The 17095-nt window shown below is 46.5% G+C and overlaps 1 protein-coding gene across 5 annotated transcripts in view; it reads right to left on the bottom strand.

The window, feature by feature from the left end:
- Nucleotides 1-26: 26 nt before the first annotated feature.
- The window catches only part of TSC1 (TSC complex subunit 1), a 51378-nt gene continuing 34309 nt past the window's right edge, over nt 27-17095 (bottom strand). For 3 of the 5 annotated variants that reach the window (XM_053559021.1, XM_053559012.1, XM_053559026.1), the window contains exons 13-23: nt 15793-15862; nt 15219-15323; nt 14404-14956; nt 13324-13367; nt 12563-12729; nt 11140-11322; nt 10111-10221; nt 8549-8671; nt 5930-6117; nt 5685-5846; nt 27-5275 (exon numbers count right to left, since the gene is read on the bottom strand). In XM_053559021.1, the coding sequence (XP_053414996.1) occupies nt 4783-5275; nt 5685-5846; nt 5930-6117; nt 8549-8671; nt 10111-10221; nt 11140-11322; nt 12563-12729; nt 13324-13367; nt 14404-14956; nt 15219-15323; nt 15793-15862 (2199 nt within the window). In that variant the 3' untranslated portion in view covers nt 27-4782. The remainder of the gene's footprint in view (nt 5276-5684; nt 5847-5929; nt 6118-8548; nt 8672-10110; nt 10222-11139; nt 11323-12562; nt 12730-13323; nt 13368-14403; nt 14957-15218; nt 15324-15792; nt 15863-17095) is intronic. The other 2 variants (XM_053559044.1, XM_053559034.1) reach the window with 1 other exon arrangement.

The raw sequence follows: 17095 nt of genomic DNA, 5'->3' as shown, positions 1-17095 counted from the left end.
AATCACTCCAGGTCAACACTGCAGAGTAGTGCAAAACAATAAATTTTTATTTGTTCACAGTTAAACACAAGCAACTGCCTTGACATTTTAGAACATTCTAAGGACAGCAAACCCTTTTGATTCCAATTCCATTCCCTAAGATTGTACCATTTTCCTTTGCAGTTCATATTTATGGCATCTGATGTGGATTGTTTGACATGCTTTTAAGATCGTGGTGGGAAAGTTTAAACCTTTTGATAAGAGATGACTTTCTTCAATTTAACGAATAGCAGTCAGTTAAAAAAAACTTTCTTTTCACTGATGGGACCCCTTTAAATGATAAGTTAGTCACATATGGTTTATCCATGATTGAGTTATAAAACTAGATTATGTCTTAAAAATCTGTTGCTCCATAATATATTTGTGGTCCATATAAGTCTTCTGAAAAGTGATCACTGATTCTTCCTAGTGCAAAATGCCCAGCTGCCTCCTCTGAAAGCCCAAGTATCTGCTCCGCCTCCTCCTGTCCAACACTGTGTGAGGGGGGAAGGGGAGGGAGGGGCTGGTCTAGGGGCTCTCAAACTCTCGGGGTCTCTCCTCTGAAAGATCTACTTAAATGGTTCAGGCAGCCTACTTGTCCCAAAGGATGGACACTTTTGTGACATTGGGAAGAGGGGAGAAAGCTCCTCTACCTTCATTAACTCATTTCAAGACCCAAAGCAGTTGTGGGTACAGGTGCTCCACTAAGCCAGGCAGGTTCCCCTGGTGTCTACCGCCACGCTTTTCTCAGGTGAGCTGGTACAGACTGTAGGACAGCGTGGAAAAGATGGAAACACAACCCCCTGGGCACACTGGAGTCGGAGACAGGGAGAGGAGCTGCCTGAGGACAAGGGTTCACAGCAGCAGCCTAGGGGCCAGTCCCCGACCTAAGAAAAGCTTAATCCAGTGCAATCGGCGAGTCTGCAGCTGACTATGGGGGAGGGACGGGGGACATGTGTCACAGAACCCTGGATGTAAACAGATACACGTCATCTTCAGACTGGATACATCTTCCCACTCATGGCAGGTCAATTTTAAAGCATGTACTGCATAGTGTGAAGATGCAGCCGACAGGGGTCACCAGTGTCACTGCACACGGGGCAGCTCTCATTGGGAGCAGCAGAGACCCCCGGGGTGGGGCCAGGAGCTGTCCTGGCCGCACTCCATCTCCAACCAGCCACAGAGGCTCCACCCTGCCCCAGCCCCTCCACCCCGTCCACACCTCCTCCCACCTAGTAGTGCTTTCAGTAGGGAAAGCTGAGTGTTTATTGTCACGCAGTAATTTTGTTTTCAGTTCTTTCTGGCTGCAAGTGGCATGTTCTAGTATTTGGTGGAGATTCACATTGGCTAGTCACAGCACACTGCGGCTCTGTGGTCCACGCAGAAACACACACCCAGTTTTCTATTCCTAACTGTGAGTCCGAGCCCCTGTCCTCCAGCTCACAGAGATACTTTCAGCCCTGTGACCATTTGTGTGTCCGCCTTTGAATGACTGCTAGAGTTTATCTTCCTCAAAAAACACTGGAGACTGTGTGTGGACAGCATGAGAGCCTGGGGTTTGTGTCCTGCGGGTCTGCTTCTGCTGGCCTCTGGCCACGCTCTGCTGGGCTATTTCTTCGCATTGATGCTGGCTCCCAGGGCCTCTTTCTGGGTTATGGCAATTTACCTTCTAGAGACAATTTGGACTATTTTGTCCTAACATCACATAAATGTTGGCTCACAAAGTAGCTCATTTATTATCTTTCCACTCACAGAGCCTCATAAGAACCTTCTGCAGCTCATTCCCCAAAGTTGGGCAGTTTTCTCTCCTGAAAAACTCTGCAAACCCAACAAAGTCACCTTCTGCCTACCAGCCTTAGTAACACTGGTCCTAGCACACGTTTTAAAACCTCTTGATCCAAGAAATGACCTTGACTTCCTACCTTTCGGTTCAGTCAGTTTTCTTATATTCACGACCACATATTTCTTCCAATTCCACAGTAACAATTTTTATAGACTTCATGGCAGAACCTTGTCAAAACTTTTTAAAAATCCCTAAAAGTTCTGTCAAATAGAGATCCATGTGCTTCTTCACCTGTAGAGACTGAGGACCTCACTTTCTCTGCACCTTGTTATTGCCCTGACCCCAATGCCACGGTGTTCCTTTCAAAAAACTCCATGCTGCACAAGAAATAGACTCATCTTCTCTATTCTGGGTAGTGTCTTCTCTGACACTGGGTAGTGTCAGGTGGGAATGGGAGTAGGTTATGACAAGGGCCAGACACCTCTGGACTGGTCCACTTGCTCATGGTGAGTTCTGGATGCGACCTGTCCAATCCCAACATCTATGATACAAAGCTACTTGATCAGTTTCAAGACAGGTTCTGCCTTGACAATAATGATTCTAATGCCTTTGCCCAGCCTGAACTGCCTCCTGAGAGTCCTTCTACCACCCCCTTTCCATCCTAAAATGACCCGCTACAGTAAATCAAGTGCCCCCTGGACTCCTGATGGGCTTATCATTCTAAAAACCAATATTAATAAAACCTTACTGTTGACCTGGAGTCCTCTGCAACATAAGAGCCTACATTATTAGGCTGGATAACTTCAATGCAACTCTGCACCTCAATCCCCCAACCTTGGTTGAATAAAACCCACAGCCTCCTGGAACTCAAAGGCACCTCAGCTGGAGCTTACCTGGTCGCCCTGGTTGTAAAGCTGAGAGAAGGGACAGCCAGGCAGCAGGGAGTGCCGAGGGCCTGGGCGCAGAGGCCTCGGTCCCCTGGTCCACTACACCACACTGGCTCCTTTCTTCCCTGCATCTTTATACTCTACCAGTTTAAAAATTTTTTGTTTTATCTTTTCTACATTGGCATCTTTCCTTTGCCAGTTAAGGCCTGATATCTTTGTTTCGTGGCACAGATCTCTCAGGCTTGAGGAGGGAAAAGCAATTAAAGCCAGCTTTGATAGTTAACCTATGACATTTTGTTCCCTTTCTGCATTTATTCACATTTTCCTTTTCTAAAACCGAACCAGGAAACTAGGACATATTGGATTTCAAGCTTTCCTTTGGACAAAGCTGAATTAAATGTGTGGCAGCACTAACACTCCACACTGGCCATCCAGTGGCCAGGCCAGCTGGTGCTGGGCTGAGGGTGGGGGCAGGGAGGGATATAATCGGTCACAGCCACAAAGTCTGCTGTGGACAGGTCTCCTGCCAGTACAGCCATGGTAACATGGACTCTTTCTCTTTAGTTGGGAATGCTAGAATACCTATTGCCACATTTAGAGAAAGAAAAGACTTACCCTCATGTGTTGGAAGCTTCCATATACAGTAAAATTTTGTACCATTACAGTTCCTTTTACTTCTTTATGACTGAACCCTTTTATTGTTTTTACTAAAAGAACAGAAGTAGGAAAACTGGGACTACCAGCTCTTCCCCACCCACTCTCCTCGCCTTGGCTAGACACCAGGAGACGGCTCTTAGGCTTCTATCGTTTATTTCAGGAGCATCTGCTCAGCGGGATTCTCTGCCATCGCCAGTGTTCTGAGAGTCACTCTCAGGAGCATGTGGGGACAGCCCTGTGGGCACACACAGCCTTTGTCAACATTCTCCCATTGCTCTGCTATCACTAACGTGGGAGAATGTGACGAAATTAAGCTCCTTAGAGAGTCGGGCTATGAAAGCTGGAATTGGTATGAAAAAGCTCCGGCCTAGAACCTACTGTATGAGGCAACACTAACAGCCTGACAACGATGTCACATAAACTTGAAGAAACTCTTTGGACCTTCAGAGCCTCTTTGCCACAGTGTCACAAAGAGATGACATAAACAAGAGGACGTGTGGACACAGACGGAGGCAAACAGACAGGAGAGGGTGGGACTGAGGCTCAGCCAGACGGGCTCACCCGAGGGGGGTCCTCGAGCACAAGAGTTCTTGGTGGCAGCAGCGTCTCCAAGTGACCACTCCTTGGCCCCTGCAGAGAGCAGGTTTTACCACCCCCACACTAGCCTGCGGTCAGAATAGTACCAGCATTCAAGCAAACACCAAATAAATAAGAGGTAGTGGGGGAAGAAGGGATGAGAGCTTCCCCAAAGGATGGTCTCCACAGTGACAGCTCTGGATTCTTCAAACAGGCTTATGTTCACACAGAACTTTCTAGGAAGCTTATCAGAATCACCAAAAGAATGCAAGAGGAAAAAAAAAAAAACCACTGTTTTTCTAGATCTGCCACTTTTGATACTGAACTTCAGCATCAAAAAGCAGGCGAGAGTCTCACATAAAAGTGTTCATGTAGAGACAATCAGCTTCGCAGGCCACGTCCTCCGGGAAAGGGACAAAGCCAGACTGGGTTGCGCTGCCACAACTGCCTGGTCTAACGGAAGGCCCGCCCAGTTATCTGAGCCTCAGGGAAACAGGAAGTGGTATGTTAGACTCGAAGAGTAAATTTGGCCTCATATTGCACAGGTTCAAAGGACGCAACCATTTTAGGGGAAGAGGAAGAAAATAAAGCTACCGAGGAACGCAAACTGGCCCTCGGATTAGTACACTGCTAGGTAAATGAAAGAGAGGCTTGGGGTGGGTCAAGGGGAAGGGTTAAGAGGCATTTCCATGCTAGATCCAAAACCGTTCTGCATTCTATCAGCTGTCAAAGGACCCTCATCCCACTTCCACCACGTGAACCCACCACTCAGACCCTGGGACAGGAAAGCTTTGAAACGTGCACTCACACCTCCTGTCCTATGCCAACAATACACACAGTAACAGTGACTGGCCCTCACCCTCAACTGTGCTCAGGATGGGTCTCATTGTAGTCCATGATACGTAGCTGTCCAACACTGTCTGGGGTTGGGGGGGATGGGTGCGGGCCATCTCGGTTCAGGGGAGTCTTGACTTCCACACCTGAGTCTTTGCCCGGTTCTGTCTTTAGGGTTTCAGAAAGGCTACTGATGGTCAAGCCGTCCTCGTCACACTGGCTCTCACTCTTATTACGAAATAACTCTCGGGCCTTCATACCCAGGAAGCTTTTTGAACTGGGAAGTGAGCCGACAGTAGTTGGGATGCTGGCAGAGGGCTCTCCCATGGCACTATCCCACCGACTGCTGAATGGCCCTGCCCTCTGGTTTGGGGGTTTCTCGGGGGTAGAAAGCTGGCTGCTGCCGCTGCTGCCGCGGGTGCTGCCAGGCCTGGGGGTCTTGGTCTCACCGTTGTAGCCAGAGGCCTCTTCATTGTGCCCCACCACGGAATCCGAGCAGCCATCATCACAACAGTCAAGCCTGTAAGAAATGCAGGGAGGGAAAAGGAGTTGGTGGTTGCAGCGCCCACACGTGGGGGATGTGAACTACAATGACACCATTCGCACTTGGCAGGCCACTCTGGTGAATAATGCCACAGTCAAGGAAGAGATCTTATCAAGAGAAACTAAGTCACGAGGGAGACTGGGTAGCAATCTTAAATATGAACACTTCCTGTGGCCACACAGAGTGAGTCAAGGGCAGGACAAGGAACGTGGGAAGATCGCTGGCACTATGAGGAAAGGTGAGGCAGGGTGGGGCTGAGATGGAGGGGGCTGAGTGCTACAGCCCTGTCTCAGCAGCTGCAACTGTCCCAAGCCAGGTGACACAGTCCTGGTTCTGAGAGCGGCAGCTTAATCCCAAGGCCTTCAAGGTAACTCATCATTCCTACCTTTCTTCTGCTGCTTCAGCTGCTTCCATTTTTTCTTCTTCAAGTTTCTTCAGGAGGCCATCTTTCTCTAGTCTGCTGTACAGATCTAAGATCTCCAATTCAAACACCTGAGTGATCCTTTTCTGAGCCTCATACCTGCTCTCTGCGGCCTGCAGCTGTCCTCTGAAAGACACAGACCAGTCCAGAATATAGAAGTCCAACTTAATAAAAACATCACTGCAAGAACTTTTCCTGATGAAAATTACCTTGCCTGGAGTTTGACATCCTCTAAATATTTCTTCTGTTCCAAAAGAAGGTGGTCTTTCTTAGCCAGATGAGATTCCAGTTCTAATATCCGTTTCTGAGCAGTATCAAGCCTCTGATTCTGCTGGAGAACATGGCTTCTGTTTTTTTCTAATTCTTTCCTGTATGCTGCTTTCATCATTTCTACTTCCTAGAAGAAGAGACTGGAGTTAGTACTTACAAAAAATGCACATGCTGCATCCACTTTGAAAAACAATGTAATAAGCTGTGAGAAGGCACATTACTATCCTATAGTAGAAATACAAATGGATATACAAATAATTTTCTGAAAAACGAGCTGAAGGTTAAGTAGTATCCCAGTAGCCGTTCCTTGAAACCCACCCCTAAGAAAATCCCTTGAAACACGAACATTTTGTACACAAAAAAAGACATCACAGCATATTTCTAAGAGCAAATAACTGGAAACACAGTTAAGTCTTCAGGGAAACAGTTAATTATGAAAAAATACATCTTATATTTGTAAATTTTACAAAATGATATTGTATCAGTAAAAAGATAAAACTACGAACCTGTGTGAACAGTATGATCAACTATGCAAACATAAACATAAAATACCACGTGAAAATGTGCCAATACTCAGTTATAATTTCAATATAGTGGTATCGTGGATTATTTGCTTTCTCTTAAATTATCTCCCTCTCCTAACCCCCACTGGGGTAAAGCTGCAGAACGCAACGCCAATGGAGCAGTGTGCTCTGGGAGGGCAGCAGTGGCCAGTTCGGTGCCTGGGGAGGCTGCTGATCCCCCGCGGCAGATGGCCTGCTCCCAGACAGATTGGAACAGCTTGAAACCAAAGCAAGTACACATTAACACTCGGAAAAAAAGGAGGAAAGGATACTTCCTAACAATCCTGTTACATTTGTGTGCATGTGTTTATTGTGGTAAAATGTATATAATATTAAAATTTGTTACACATTTTCTTTCTTTTTTTTTTAAGACAGTAAACTGCAAGGAGGTGAGCTTTCAGGAAAACGCCCTGCCTGGAGGGACTGGTAAGTCCAGCGCCTCTGGCACAGGACACTCAGACCGCCTACCAGATAATGTGGCCACTGCAACTGTTAAAGGGCACCAGACTTCAGCACGGGCTGAGTGAACACACCTGCCCTCTGCCATAAACAATAGTTCTTATGGGCAACGTGCGAGGTGTTAAACCAAGAACGCTCACGTCCTCTCACCAATCCTCCCGACCACCTTGGGGGCGGCTTTACCCAACCTGATGCTCAGACTCCTACCCCTCCTCCTCCACTGGACATAACAAGGGCAACCCTAGCTCCAGGTCCAGGGGCAAATCCCGACTGGTTCAAGCCAGTGACTGGGCTGGGGAATGGCACATGACAACAATCCTGGCTGACGAGAGAGATGGGACATGTGTGAAGGGTTTCTGGGAAAAGTTTTATTGCTGAGAAAGACCCACAAGAAGACAGACTGTGAGGGGTGTTACTAGGTCAGCCTGTGGCGTTTGCACCTATGGCATATACCTGGCAGCCATGAAGTCAGCCAGCTGGAGGACAAGGCCGACAGGACAGAATAAGGAGGCACAGAAGAGTGCAGGGAGCCTGGCTCCGCGGTGCTGGCCCTGATTTCCCAGCCTGACCTTTCTTGAACCCATGTGCCTTGGGACTTCCTATTAAATTAAACAATAAAATTCTGCATTATTAAGCCAGGCTACTTTGGTTTGGTTTTGGGGAGCTCTTCTTAAAGACTGGGTCTCACTATGTTATCCAGGCTGCCCTCAGTGGTCTGTTCATGTCTTGTCCCTTAGGTCCCCCCCAGCCTCTTCTCTTCCCAAAGCCACGATACCTCGAAATAAGTGAGAGCTGGTTTCTAGAGGAAGCTCCCTCTCTAGATTCTCCTACAGGGAGTCTGAGTCTGAGATGTGAGAGGAGCTGGGGATAAAGAGTGACTCCGTATGAAAATTACGTATCTCTGGTTCTAAAGCGACTCTCTACATTTAACCCCCAAAAGGGACTTTATAAAGCACAAGCACAGAAGTCCTAAAAAGAAGGCCTGTGTGTGACAGGGAAGTCGGTGACAGGAAGTATCTGAGCATTTACTATTAAAATTCTACTCCCAACTCACTGACTAACATTACCTGAGGCTATTTATAAAGTGACATAAAACTTCTTCCTCAACACCACTGGTAAGGCACCAATTAACGTAAGATCATCCCAATGCTGGCCTTGTTGCCAAGACTGAACTATCATCTGCAGAAATTCAACAGTAAGAGGAAGAAAAATGACCTGTACACTGGTATGTGCCCACAGTTCTAAGAGGCATGTTAAACAGAAGTGCTTCCCCACACTTTATTCTCTCACTCCTTTAAAGGGGGCAGAGGGAAGAGAAAGGAAACACTCTTTTATCTACTCTGTGCCAATTACCACTACACCCAACAGGGGAAACAAGCTCCCAGGATGGCTGGGTGGCTGGCACGTGCTGCCACTGCTGGGCCAGGACAGTGGGAGCAGACACCTGGACCACAAGCCACAGCACTCTATGACATCCTGTCTGGGTCCAAAGAGCTATTGAGCCATCCCCCAGGCTGGGCTCCCAGACCGGCCTACCTTTGTGGTGTCTGAATGCTTGTTCTGCAGTTGTTCCAAGTATAGCTCATTGACCTCCCCGAGAACCAGCAGCTGCCTGTTCAAGAACTCCATCTGCTGCTGGACGGACTCACTATTTGAGAGCTAACCAAAAAACATACACAAAGTAAAAAATCCAACAACATAACATTCATACATGGATATTAAACAGGGAACCAGCTAGGAGCATAATAATATTTCAATGAATAGCAGAATAAACAACTCCCACAGTTTTAAATTCCCTGACATAATGGCAGGTGGGGAGGATGGCACTCAATGGCTACAAAAATAAACAGAAATGCACATTAAAACTGTGCTTTGGGGAGAGGAGGAAGCACAAACATACTACATCAAACCGACCCCTACCTGGAGAAGATGGACAGGTGACCCCACACAGGAGTGTTAGGTCCAGGAATAAAGCCCTCAAGAAAACTTACTTGCTCTTGAGTAAATGATGTATAGAAAATGCAGTGAACCCTGGGGCGGCGCCTGTGGCTCAGTGAGTAGGGCGCCGGCCCCATATGCTGAGGGTGACGGGTTCAAACCCAGCCCCAGCCACACTGCAACCAAAAAATAGCCAGGCATTGTGGCAGGCGCCTGTAGTCCCAGCTGCTCGGGAGGCTGAGGCAAGAGAATCGGGTAAGCCCAAGAGTTGGAGGTTGCTGTGAGCCATGTGATGCCACGGCACTCTACCCGAGGGCAGTACAGTGAGACTCTGTCTCTACAAAAAAACAAACAAACAAAAAAAAAAAAAAAAAAACGAAAATGCAGTGAACCCCAAAAGAGAAATCACAACTCAGAAACGTGAATAAACTTTTTTTTTTTTTTTTGAAACAGGCTGAATAGAATGCTGTGGCTGTCATCACAGCTCACAGCAACCTCAAACTCTAGGGCTCAAGTGATCCTCTTGTCTCAGTCTCCCAAGTATCTGGGACTATAGGTGCCTGCCACAACCAGCTAGTTGTTTCAATTTTTAGTAGAGACCGGGTCTCGCTCTTGCTCAGGCTGGTCTCAAATTGCTGAATTTAGTTGATCCACCTATCTCAGGCTCCCAGCCTGAATAAACTTTACATTTGGGAGGGGGGTGGGGCCTTGGTGTGTGTCACACTTTATGGGGGCAAGACATGATTGCAAGTACCTAACAATTGCAATCAGTGTAACCTGGCTTATTGTACCCTTAATGAATCCCCAACAATAAAAAAAATTAAAAAAATAAACTTTACATTTATATAAACAAGGTATAAAGAAAGTGTTCCCAGGGACATACACAGACTGGCTTGGGCTGGATATGCTTTTGCCATGGGGATCATCTGTGCCCCACAGGGTACTCAGCAGCAATCCTGGCCCCTCCCACCAGATGCCAGCAGCATCAAAAAACATTAATCAGAGTGTCTCTAGACATTGCCAAGTGTCCTGGGGAAGGGGAAGGAGCTGAGTCACTGCCTGCTCGCAGCCTCTAACAGACACTCGGAGCCCAGCTGTCTGCCTCAAGAAGAGCGACAGCCAGTGGTGTCTGAGCAGATGCAGTCTGCCTTGGTTCTTACCTTCTGAGAGACCTGGCTGAGCTGGAGCTCGGTGTGACACACCTTGCTGTTGGCCTTCTTCAGCTCCACCCGCAGCTCCGCGATCATGTTCCTGCAGTCCTCCAGCTTTGTCTGCCCAAAGGGATACGCGTGTGAAATCACAGCAGCACTAACAGAGCAGCCCACCGGCCTGCTGGCCTTCGGTCAATGGAGACTTGGGAATGCCTATTCCTCAACTTTTCTACTATTCTTGGGCTATCAGGATTTGACTTCTTAGTTTTAAGAAGTTATGGTTGATTTACGAATTCTTTACTGTTTAACAAAAGACCTTAGGTGATCAACTCCCAAACTGTGCCCCAGTGAGCCTCGAGGCACTTTGAATTTTTGAGGGGACAGTGACACCCGCTGGACACCCTGGGAACTACTAGCCAACTGGAACAGCTGACTGTCAAGTACTAGCTGGTGCTGTATGCCCATGGATGATGTCTTATCTTGGAAAAGCGGGGCGTTGGTGCTATGATAAAAAGCACCACAAGAAAACCAACGCGCAAGGAGTCACCATCCACTATGATTCCAAGGTTGGAGATGCTGTGCCGTGCCCAACAGGTGCACGTGTAGCATTAGTAACTGCAGTTATTTTAAAATGAAATTAAAAAAAATTTTGTATGTATGCGTATTATTTCCAAACAACTACTCAGTTGTTAGGACATGAGTCCTCACTAAGCTGTTTAGATATACTTCATGACTAGGTAGACTGAAGCTTAAAAAAAAATAAAAGGTCTACTTAATGAACAGAACTGTTAAGTGTTTGGGATTTTTTTCTTTTGGGTGGGGGGAGGTGATTGGCTACAGAGTACCAGAAAAGAATTACTGAGACACTATGGGAGGTATGAACCAAGAAAGTTGGGGAATCTCTGCCCTAAAAAAGGTTTATCTGGCATTAAAATATACCTGCCAATGATGTCAGAGGCAAAGTACTTACCTGAGCTGAACAAGGTGGCAACACTGAAGGAAACACTTGCGCCCCCTCCCCACTGCCACAGCCCGTACCTGTAGCTCCTGGCTCTGGTTGTAGAACTCTTCCCGGTCGTGCTGTAGCTGTCTGATCTGGCTGTGGAGGTGGGTCACCACACTGTCACGCTGCTCCTGAAGCTGACTGTATCTGGCTTGTTCTTTCTGCAGACTAACCTTCCACACCTGGATTTCTTTCTCTTGTAATTTCAACTGATCTTTCTAAAAGAAACCAGAAATGCCGTTGTTTTAGCTACCTTCTAACACAGGCCGTAACGGTCAAGTTTAATACACACTGCAAACACTTCTTCACCTACACACACATAAACCACCCTGCAACTGCAAACTACAAACTCAGAACAACAGCTCACTACTGTCTTTCTGGGCTTGAGGTCAGGATTTTCCAATTTTCACATTAACAAATGATCATAAGTTGCTTAAAGAATGTTTCTCAGGGATCAACTTGCTTCTAATACTTTCAAAAGTCCTAAATATGAAGATTGGAATAAGACCCCTAGTACACGGTACTGATTTAAGTTCACGGAAATGAACCTTTACTAGATGCTTTCAGGGAGTCAGGCATGAAGCAGATGCTTACCCACCTGATTTCTTTAAACCATCATGACTGAAGCAGCTGCTGCTAATTATTATTTCTGTTTTACACAGTGGGTAAAGGACGCTTCAAAAGGCCAAATTACTTTTCTAAGGTAACAATTGGAAGAGCAAAGATTCGAACTCCAGGTCTGACTGGCTTCAAATCTACTATACCACACATGCTTGAGTTCCATGCCATGAATAGCTTTTAGGAGACAGCTTTAGGTTTGTATTTGGAAAAATAAAATAATCTTTTAACCCTTTTATCATCAAAGCCAATTATAAGCAAACACACAAAAATATCACCTGTCCCCATGGTTTCTGAGAGCTACAAGGGAATACCAAGATCCTGCCATTCATGTCAATCTCAAGAGACCAAGTGACCTCCCCCAAATAAACCTGTGTGCAGAGCTAGGACTGGTAACCCTGACCTCACTGGCTGCCACTATTTACAAGCTATCATGCTGACCCCAAACAAAACAGAGAGCACCCCCCACCCCCTCGGCAAGGTAGGAGATGGCAGTGTTGTGCTACTCCAGAGCAGCTGCTGTGAGCACCTCCCCTCAGTCCTCCCCATGGCAGCGTTGTGCTCCTCCAGAGCAGCCGCTGTGGGCACCTCACCTCAGTCCTCCCCATGGCAGTGCTCTGCTCCTCCAGAGCGGCTGCTGTGAGCACCTCCCCCAATCCTCCCCATGGCAGCGATGTGCTCCTCCAGAGCGGCCGCTGTGAGCACCTCCCCTCAATCCTCCCCATGGCAATGCTCTGCTCCTCCAGAGCGGCCGCTGTGAGCACCTCCCCTCGGTCCTCCCCATGGCAGCGATGTGCTCCTCCAGAGCAGCCGCCGTGAGCACCTCCCCTGAGTCCTCACCATGGCAGCGTTGTGCTCCTCTAGAGCAGCCGCCTTGATCACCTTCCGGAGGAGCCGCCTGTTCCGAAGAGCATGCTGTTGCCTCTTAAAACGCTCATAGAGTAACTGGTTGTGCAGTAAAAGGAGCTGGTCTCGGAGGGTGCGGATCTCATCTGAGGGAGGAGAGCCTGATTTTAAAGCAGAGGGAGGGTGGCAGAAATGCCTTTTATATCACTTAATCAAGCCCCCCACCCACACGTATTGTTAGCTTAAAAAACAAAAATTAAAAAAAAACAAATCACTACTCACTTTGCAAATGACCACTTAGTTCCCAGCAAGAGTGATTCCTTAGGGGTACAGTGGTATTCCTTAGGGGTACTACCTGTCTCCCTTTTTAAAGGAGGATATAGGGTCCCCAGGCGGGTTTCTTTCTTTTCCCCACAGCCCTAGAGTGTAGTGTTCCTTTCAGACTCCCTTCCTGTTTCTCAGGGCCCTTTCCCCTGGTGTGTTCTGCCCCAAGATGACCCTTCACTCAGGCAGCTTGGCCAGGAATCCAAGCTCTTTGCACATCTACTCTCCAGTACATGGTACTTGCCACTGTTCAAAAATTAGAAACGCTGACTTTGCAATGCTTGAGAGCCTTCAGCCAAGCAGATAAGCCGGCTGGAACAGCAGCCAAGGGGAGATCTATTTCCCACAAGGGATCTCCTTCAAGGACAGAAAAGGCAACGAGCAAGCTGGAACCATGTGGGCTGGATTTAGAGCCAAAGTAACAACTTTACCTCCAAAGTGGGTCCAGTCGACAGACTTGCTGGGTAAAGACAACCTAGGAAAAAAATTTTTGAATAATGAAGTTACTGATCTTACCCAGAAAAAAACTTATCTGGTCTTCATTTGCAGTAAGGTTAGATCACTGGTTTGTGCTCAAAATCTACAATGGCCTAAAAAAGTTTCAAACTCCAAATCCACATGGAGTTGAGGAGATGCCCTCTATTGGATGGAATGGACATGTGACCCTGGTTTGTAAGACCAAGTCTGGGGGCGGGGCAGTTGTGAGCTCACACTGGGCCCTCTGCTTCTGGGTCAGCTCCCCAAAGAAAGAGAGGCGTATAACACACTGCAAGCTGCTCTCAACCCTCTGTGAAGATCTAGAGGAAGTAGCCCTTTATTGAGCTATTACTAAGTTTAAGAAAAATGTAGGTAATTTATCTGAGTCTATACCAACTCTCGCTTTCTAAAAAGGAAGTTTATGTAAGTCAAATTACAATCCCTGTCAAATTCTACCTTTGGATATTACACACATGAAAAATAAAAATTAATACTCCCCAAGCAGCCGTTTTAAAATGGCAGAGGATTCAAACTCTGGACTAGCTACTCCCTTGCCCCGTCCCTGGACATCCTCTGGTAAGGGCCACAGAAGGTGGGGACTGTCACACCACCTTGACTTGCATAAAATGCTGATGATTTTATCTTCCACCTAATGAACAAAGATACCAAATAATAATAACATCTGTAACCAGACACGGAGATACTGTGATAAGTATTATATTCTCTGAAATACCATCACCTTATTTTTAGCCCACAGTGTTCAGAGCAACACGGAAAACACTTGAGCGTCCTCACAGAACAGCCTGTATTATAAAAAGACTCATGTGAAATGGACCACTAAGGAACCATCTCCATGTACTGTGCATGGGCAGAGGACACACACAGTCACATGACAATAAGGCAATGGACCAGAAGGAAATCTGACACAACAGAAGAGAACCTGGCGCCTCTGGGTGACAGCATGAAGAATGAGCCTCATCCCCACTCCACACTTTCTGTATTTTATAATGAAATGGAACCTCTGAGCCCCTTACTTGCTGAGTTCCTTGCCGTGTGCATCTGCTCCCTGCTCTATCAGTCTGTCCAGTACTTCCAACGGGGAGGTAGTGGGGATGAAGCCTTCCTCTGTGTTTCCTTTTGCTTTCCTTAGCAGTTCCTCAGTCTTCTTGCTGATAAAATGATGGGCAGTTTTTGGCAATGCCACCTCAAAAAGATGATCATAAGGGGGAGGCTGCCTACTTCCAAAGCCCATTCCCTTCTGAGGTGGAATTTTACAAGGGCTGGGAGTGAAGATATTGGTCTCCAAAGAAGTCTGGCATTCCCTGACCCCAGCAGGGCTTTCGTCAGCTCTGCCACAGGGGAGGTCTATAGGGGTAAAGGCTTGCTTTGGTGTGTCAGGCCCAAGCTTGTCCAGGGAGGAGTGCAAAGGCTCAGGGTTCACGCCAGTGCCCTGAGCACTGGAGGCTGCTGAATGAGTCTTCCGCTGAGAACCCAGGTCTCGGTAGAAGGGAGAATCAAAGCCTCCTCGAGGAACCACAGGCTCGGCTTCTGGTGTAGTGATCTCAGAAAGTTCTTTAGATATTGCAGCTAAAAGAAAGAAGGGAAACAAGAGAAAGCCCAATAAACTCTCGATCTGGGGAAGGCCAGGCAGTTTGGGTGGCACACTGCCATGCCACCCAGAGGGTGGATTAAAGTGGCAGCCCTTTACCTGACACAGGTCCTGTGCTAAAACACCCATCTTTCTCCCCCAAAAGAAGAGAAGGCAAGCAAGCCTGTGAGCAGTGACAGGAAATCTCAATTCTACAGCAAAAGGAAGGCCCAGTTTCATCATCTCCCCCAACTCCATTACCTTCTTCTTTATCTTTCTCAATACTGTCTTCTTCAAAGGCCAGGTCACCTAGAAACCCTGGAAGGTCACTCAGAGGGACAGAACCTTTGCTGCTAAGTGGCTCTTCTAAAAAGAAACAAAGACAACTAAAGTCAAAGAAATACAACGTAATCCCTGTAAGCATGAAAGTTCTTACATGGTGACAGAGCATGTCTGTAATAATTCTCCCTGCTGAATAGAGAGGGCTGGGAATGTTCACCTCCTTGGGCTTCTACAAAAGGCTGGGATGTAACAGGTAATGTAATTAAAGGAAGCAAATAGGATCCCATAGAAAACAAAATTCTCAGCTCTTAATGTTTCCAAGAACAGACAAAATCACATAGTTTGACCAGCTCAAAATACCTCGCTGCAATAATGTAAAAATAGTTTTTTGATGTTATGTGGCTGGCTTTTAGAATTCACTACTTGTTTTATTATGTCTGGACTTCAGGGTTTTGTGGTATTACAGAATTTTCTTGTTTTCACTCAACTTCATTTTTAAATACATATAACCCAGAAGAGACAAGCAAGACCTGTCAGGACCCAGAGATTTTACCTAATCCTCTGTCATTCGGAAGATGGTGTTGTCTGTGTAAACATGGCCTTGCAGAATCTGTTCTCTCTTCCTGAAAAGATAAGTACCATTTATTAGGCCAAATATAACAAGGCAAAAATTTTTGTACATATTCTCCAGTATACTGTAAATTATTTAATGGCATCATCAGAGCTCCCAGCAACCTCGAACTCCTGGGCTTGAGCAATCATTCCTACCTCAGTCTATTTTTAGTAGAGATAGGGTCTTGCTCTTGCTCAGATTGAGCTCAAGGGACCTATATTGTAAATAATTTAAAGGTTAGTCCAGTGATTCTCAATCTGTTTGGTTTAGGGATGAGTTCTTTGAAGTCTTAAAATAACTGAGAATCACAAGAGCTTTTGTTTATGTGGTTATATACCTGTCATTACTGTATTAGAAATTAAAATTGGGGGGAGGGGCACAGTGGCTCATGCCTGTAAATCCCAGCACTTGGGAGGCCAAGGCAGGTGGATTGCCCTGAGCTCAAGGGTTCAAGACCAGCCTAAGCAAGAGCGAGACCCTGTCTCTAAAAATAGCAGGGCATTGTGATGGGTACCTATAGTCCCAGCTACCCAGGAGGCTGAGGCAAGAGAATCGCTTAAGCTCAAGAGTTTGAGGTTGCTGTGAGCTATGACAGCACAGCACTCTATGGAGGGTGACTGAGTGAGACTCTGTTGCAAAAGAAAAAAAACAAAAAAGAAAGAAATTAAAATTGAAAAATTTTTTAAAAATTAATTCTTTTATAAATACCCCGTTTCCCCAAAAATAAGACATTCTCTGAAAATAAGACCTACTTACAGGAAAGATAAGACGTCCCCTGAAAATAAGACTTAGCGCATCTTTGGGAGCACACCTTAAAATAAAACACTGACTTATTTTCGGGGAAACGGGGTAACAAACCTATAACATGTCAATGTAAATAACATTTTTATGAAAAGTAATATTTTCCAAAACAAAAATAAATTTAGGGCGGCGCCTGTGGCTCAGTTGGTAAGGCACCGGCCCCATGTACTGAGGGTGGTGGGTTCAAACCCGGCCCCGGCCAAACTGCAACCAAAAAATAGCCAGGCGTTGTGGTGGGTGCCTGTAGTCCCAGCTACTTGGGAGGCTGAGGCAAGAGAATCGCTTAAGCCTATGAGTTGGAGGTTGCTGTGAGTTGTGTGAGGCCATGGCACTCTACCGAGGGCCATAAAGTGAGACTCTGTCTGTACAAAAAATAAATAAATAAAAAAAATAAATTTAGTGAGAAGAGTGGAACTGTTTTAGACCTCTGTAATCTTCTAAC

Source organism: Nycticebus coucang, chromosome 2 (genome assembly GCF_027406575.1).
Source record: "Nycticebus coucang isolate mNycCou1 chromosome 2, mNycCou1.pri, whole genome shotgun sequence".
Lineage (NCBI taxonomy): Eukaryota > Metazoa > Chordata > Mammalia > Primates > Lorisidae > Nycticebus > Nycticebus coucang.
Note: the sequence above shows the minus strand (reverse complement) of the source record. Positions and strands in the feature narration are given on the sequence as shown.